At 31.9% G+C, this 6,734-nt stretch overlaps 1 protein-coding gene across 1 annotated transcript in view; it reads left to right on the forward strand.

Annotated features, from left to right (window-relative positions):
- The first annotated feature begins 3,721 nt into the window (after positions 1-3,721).
- LOC106464933 (sortilin-related receptor-like) overlaps positions 3,722-6,734 on the forward strand; it is a 100,786-nt gene continuing 97,773 nt past the window's right edge. The window contains exon 1 of the mRNA XM_022392746.1: positions 3,722-4,171. Coding sequence (XP_022248454.1) covers positions 3,803-4,171 — 369 coding nt within the window. The 5' untranslated portion in view covers positions 3,722-3,802. The remainder of the gene's footprint in view (positions 4,172-6,734) is intronic.

Consider the following 6,734-nt stretch of genomic DNA (forward strand, 5'->3'; position numbering starts at 1 on the left):
TACACTCCAGCAAAGCTGATGTTTGGTCGTGAACTTCGGTCGCCAGTGGACCTAATAACAGGACGCCCACTTTACGAAGAGTTGCCTGAAAATGTGTCAGAGTTCGTGAAAGTGTCATCTGAAAGGATGGATGATATTCACCATCAAGTGGGTTCAAACTTGAAAACGTCTTCCACGAAGCTATGTTATGATAAGAGATCTACTGAAGTCAGCTTTGTACCAGGAGACAAGGTGTGGTTGTATAATTCCAAGATGACCAAAGAGAAGTCTCCTAAGTTGTCTTCTCCATGGGAAGGCCCATATGACATAGTGGATCGTCTCTCAGACGTGACTTTCCGAATAAAATGTGGTCAGTGAGGTAAACCAAATGTGGTGCATGCCAACAGGCTTTGGCGTTATCACGGTCCAGGACATTTCAGTTGGGACGAAGTGAACAATGGAACAAATGACGCTGCTGAATATGTGCCACCTGAAAAAGTCACCATCGAAGAAGAAACTCTACCCGGTTTTGAGAATGGAAACAGTGAAGCCCTTAATGAAGTTACGTACCACTGATGTGACTGTTACCAATAATAGGACATTTCCTGATGGAGCAGATGAGCCCCATGTGAAGCAGAAGCCAATGAGATGGAGACCAGTACGAAAGAAGATACGTCCTGTTGTAGACTTTGTTGTATTTTAATTTTGTGTTTGTAAATTATGTACATTTAATCAAGTTATCGTTAATTATCTATTCGTTAATGTAAGTGGCTATTGTTCGAGATGAATAATACTAAGGAAGGGGCAGTGTTACGACAGCAGAAGTCACGCAACGCTGGGAGCATGCATGCTGGAATTTCTAGAAGGATAATGAAGGCCCGAGTGCATTCGAGACGCCCTCTTTTTTAATATATAAGCCTGGCGAGTAAAACCAGCATGATGGGCAGATAGATTGAAGGGTCATGCAGACGGATTGAAGAGATAGATAATTGATCCAAGCGAACAGTAGGCACCGTAAGTAAAGTTTGTGAATCACTGTGATTCATAGCGTGTGTTATCGAAGTAGTTAAGTTTAAGGTATTGATTGGAAATTCTCTGTGTTACAAAGTTGTATCGAGGAAGAATAAACTAGTTTTAATTAAGAAAGGAGTCGTTTCACTGAAGTTGCTCGGAAAGAATTTATACCGGAAATTAACAAACGAGCAGATACGCAACAGTATGCAGTTAAAAAATGTCTGTAATAACAATTTCTTTAATTTCAATAAACTAAACATTTTAAACATTGAAGCACTCATTTTTATGAATATCTTAGGGTTTGATGCTCTTACTTTCTATTGTCAAGTGTTTATGACATTTCTTAGGGTATGATGCTCCTACTTTCTATTGTCAAATGTTTTTGACATTTCTTAGGGTTTGATACTCTTACTTTTTATTGTCAATATTGCTTTTGACATTTCTTAGGGTTTAATGCTCTTACTTTCTATTTTCAAGTGTTTTTGACATTTCTTAGGGTTTGATGCACCTACTTTCTATTGTCAATAGTGTTTTTGACATTTCTTTAGAGTTTGTTAGGGGGTTAATAAAAGTGTTCCAAAACGCGACATTAATTTCTTGGCGACCTAATATTTGCAATTCGTCCAGTTTCCATACATTAGCACAGTAACAGTTCTATCACAACACTGGGTTCTAATCATTTTTAATTTAGAGACAGGGAATTCATCTCCTGTTTCTAGTTCATCCAGTTAACGAATTTCAGTATATTTAAATGATCCAATAACATTAACTTTTTTACTGCTTCCATATATATAGGAGAAAAATGACTCCAAGCTAAAGTATTAATATCAGCTGGTAATATATATCATTCGAGCCTAATGCTTTCTTGTTAACTTGAACAGAATATATTCCATGCTTTTTAGTTGTTAGTAGATTCATAGTTTTACATATTTCTTTCTGGTAAAATAAACATTCTTTATATTCATCAAAGGTAATTCTCTTTTTAATGACACACTTTTTAACACCTTTAGACTTCTTACAATTTTATCATTTTGTAATTTTAAAGCATACATCTTAGACTTTAGCTCCACAAATTCATTTATTATTATTTTTCAACTGTTCTTGTACTTAATTTTACCCCAAACCATTTTGCTTGCTTCTAGAATACCATAAGAATTGTCTTTTGGGTAGTCTGAATGTTTTCTTTCATATCCTTGTAGAGATCATCTGCTTTTATCTCTTAAATATAAGAGGCAGTATCTTGGCATAGCAATTATAAGTCATCGTCATATTTTGGTTTCGTGAATCTGTAGTGGAAATCATACATCAATGTTTTCGAAAGATTTAGAATGCTCATATAAACGTAAATTGGTTTATTGAATATTATTTTGGTATTTTTCGAATTCATAGCGGAAATTTCTGTAAATATTGCCTTTTCTTTGAAGTTTCGTTTTGCTATTAATTTTTCAACTTTGTTTTGCATCAGAACACAATTTTATATCAATATATCAACTCGTTTTCCAATATTTTCCATAGTCTTTCTAAGTAAAAGAAGTATTTAACAAATTGTAAATCTTTTCAAAATCATTAGTGGCTTTAGTTCTCATTTACATATTTAGGTCAATATATTTCTATAGCCAAGCAGATTTTTTGAATTCTAACACTATGAATTTTCTTCAGTTTCATTCTTAATGATAGATATTGCTTAAGATTTGTATAGTGAAGTACGTATTTTTTCTTGTTGTATGAAGTTGTCATTAATATTATTTCGTTGGTAGCTAGTCTGTTCTTTCGGATGTTCCAAATTTACTTCTAAGACATAACCTATTTCAGGGACATCAGGTACTTTCATTACATCAATATCTGTATGACTCCATTGAACTCCCCTATAAAGTAAATATTGACTCACTGCACACCCATATAGGTAATTCGCATCTAGGTAAGCTAAATAAATAGATTCTCTATTACGATTATAATCTTACATATATTTATTGTTTGCTTTGCCTTTTTTAAACATTGCATCCCATGATAGACCAGGTGTTGTGTAGTACTAAGCAGCATCTAATTTATATGTTTTTAAACAAATATTTCGTATCAAAACATCTGTCTTTACATGAGATAAGAATATTCTTCTACGTTTTGTATCTTAATCTCTTCCCAAACGTTTTAAGTATGTTCGTAGTCATCATCCGGTATATCACATTTTAAACAAACCAAAAGGTAAAGTACTAAATTCTGAATTTCTTAAGAACTATTATTTTTTCAATAAAGTGTAGCACTTTTAATATATAAAAACATTACAGTTTATATCAGAAAAATTTGTGAAAACTTTGAGCTCTGTACATTGAAACATTTTGATGCAATAAGCTGCGTATGACTAAAGACTTTTCTCGTGCAGAACTTCACAGAAAAACAACAACAACAACAACATTTGTCAGAAAATCTTCACTTTTTCTAAGTTTTTTTCAGTGAAGTATGTGTGGCGGCGTTTCTGCTAACTTTATAAATTTAACTTCCGGATGTTGTATTAATGTCGCAATGTATTTTAAGACGTCATAGCGAATGTGTTTCTTTGATACATTTTGGAATGGTCGGATCTACTTTCGATGCTCTAATATGTTTGTTTTGAGTATGCTAAAATCTTTATTTTTAGTTTATTCATTGTACTGCATAATTATTCATGTTCAATTAAAGAAGTATAAAGTTAGAATCTATTTCTCGTAGTCTCCAAAAGTGAGGATTGAACTTGTAGAACTACTTGCGGAAGTTGAAACATACACTAAAATTCAGTGAACATTATTCTATTGCTAATACCTTGTCAAATGACAGTATGATGGCGACCAACGCGAGGATAGTTTGGATTTGGTCCTTGTTTGTTTTTATTTTAGTACTTTTTGAGGCAATAAATTATTGCGATGGAAGACGCTATGGATTTCCAGCACGTACTCTACATTCATATTCTACAGAGAAGAACAAAGACTTCTTGCCGACAACGTTTTCTGGGCATAGCGACTCCCATTCGAGTTCGAAACAAGTTGTGGAACTAAGCAATACTATTACTTATAATCAACTACCAGAAGAAGAATCAGGGGATTCGTATACCGGTTTTCGCAAGTATGATACGGGGAATTTTATCGTCGGTAGGCCCGGCAGGGAAAAAAGATCACCAGCAACGACACATAAGCCTATTATTAATCATGTATGTTTATTGTGAATATCTTTGTTCCGTAATGTTATTTCTTATTTGGTTATCATTTTGGAATCACATAGTGTCTAGCATAAAAATAACACCCTATGAAGGCCAAAGCACAAAAATTGTCAAGTCGATGGACAAGTATGACAGTTCTTTTTCGTTTAACTTTTAAGTTATTGACACTGTCATAAGACAAATGATTTTCGATTAACAGAGTGAGGCATAGTATTTCAGAATGCGTTTTACTTTTAGGAGAAATCTTGATAGAACAACCACTAAAAATTGGTTTCATAAGCATATTTAAGAATATTTATTAAGTAAGTTTTGTGTCGCATTACATTGGGAAGAAAGAGAAGTGAAACATTTTCTTTTTGCATAAAACTCAAGTGTAGTACTTGAAGCTTAAAGTCCTACCATTTCTTGCTTTGGATTTCACATGCAGTATCACTGTCAGTATAAACTGATGTAAATGAATAAGACACTAGGCCAGATTTTATGCAAACTACATAAAAAACAATGTCTTGCAGCATTGTAAGCCCTAAAGCCAAGTAAAAAACAATGTCTTGCAGCATTGTAAGCCCTAAAGCCAAGTAAAAAACAATGTTTAACATCAGAGGAGTTTTCAAAAAAGGGAAGGAGGTCATTTTATTTTTAATTAAATGAACTCTTTTAAAGAATTTTTGCATCTCTTTTTTACTTGGTCTAAACTAAATGTTTGCTTAGTATTTTTACATAAAAGCAGATATTTTGTTCTCTTAAAAATTGTAATTATTTTTCAGAATGATTACTAAAATTGAAAATTACTTTAATAAAAAACAAATTTATAGTGCACATGAAGTTGATATCATGCATCCAGTTCTTTGAAGCTTGCTGTTAACCCTCATCAAGCTTAATGAACAGTAAAGGAATACATTTGAAAAATAAAAGCCAACAAGATTGTTTTTAACACTATTCTTTATTTAGTCCCTTAGGGTCTTTCAATAATAATATCAAGTATAATAATATTTCAGTCATTTTCTTAGAATGTATTGTTGAAGTAATGTGTTCATGGCCTTTGAAGGCTATCTAATTGAGGACAGTTACATATGAGAAAATCTCACTGTAATTTGAGAGAAGGTTTGTTTGTTTGTCTCTAACTCCAAGGCTTTTGCATTTGGACCTGTGAAATATGATTAATCAACTAGGAATGACCTCTTAAGAAGTATTATTCTTTTAAAATTCCTAGATTTCAGTGCTAGTTAAATATAGATGAGTCAGTGAGAGTGGCCACTAGGGGTACTTATGAGATTCTCCAGTCTCATATTTCATTACATGGGGTTGATATCAGTCTCTCTACTTTCAATATTTACTGACATATTTATGACAAAAGTAGAAACTATATATTCATAACTGATAAAACATTAATTCTACAATTACATTTCATTTTCAAATCCCATCAATTATTTGAGGGATTTCTTTTTCACACATTGTTTATACATACTTTCAAGATAGACACAGCTATATGAAATGGGCCGTTTTTAAGTCAAGTGTTATTTATTTCTTTTTGATAAAAAGAAAAGAAAATGTTATTTAAATAATTAAGTTCAGTGGACATGAATAATTTTATTCTTATGTACTTTCAATGTTTATATTGCCACTGGAATAAAAAAAAATCATATTCATAATTGTTAAAAATTTCATCTCAAAATCTCAGCAATCATTTGATGTATTTTATATTCATTGACATAAACACCTCATAACAATACATGTAAACAGTGTGTGTTTTATTATAAGACATCTAAATATACACATCAATCAGGGTGTGATTGTGCCAAAGAAATGACACAAGAGAAGCTTGTAAAGAACAGAAAGGACAACTAAAAGTAAAAAAGCTGTGAGTGCTTAGATAGCTGCAAACCCCAATAAAAGATGTACCCATAGATAAAACCAAACACTGACCCTTCTCTATAAAATCATTAAATGAATTATATAAAGGATTTGTTAAGTTTCATAAACCTCTCATTGTGCATCACACAGGTCCATTTGTTAGTACAGGAAATGTGATTGAAATTAGGGAATAAGAATAACAAATAGAAGTTAGTAAATGAAATATTAACGTGCAAGGAAATTTTGTGCCATCAACATCCATTACACTACTGAATACAATATTGAACTGGTTCTGGAAAAGTTAGTTGTACTTTTCTAGTGGGAATAATTATAGAGAGAGTCATACTTTTGTAGTGGGAATAATTATAGAGAGAGTCATACTTTTGTAGTGGGAATAATTATAGAGAGAGTTAGTCATACTTTTGTAGTATAAATATTTATAGAGTTAGTCATACTTTTGTAGTATAAATATTTATAGAGTTAGTCATACTTTGTAGTATAAATATTTATAGAGAGAGTTAGTCATACTTTTGTAGTATAAATATTTATAGAGTTAGTTAGTCATACTTTTGTAGTATAAATATTTATAGAGATAGTTAGTCATACTTTTGTAGTGGGAATATTTATAGTTAGTCATACTTTTATAGTGGGAATAATTATAAAGAGAGTTAGTCATACTTTTGTAGTGGGAATAATTATAGAG

Source organism: Limulus polyphemus, unplaced genomic scaffold (genome assembly GCF_000517525.1).
Source record: "Limulus polyphemus unplaced genomic scaffold, Limulus_polyphemus-2.1.2 Scaffold1788, whole genome shotgun sequence".
NCBI classification, from domain to species: Eukaryota; Metazoa; Arthropoda; class Merostomata; order Xiphosura; family Limulidae; genus Limulus; species Limulus polyphemus.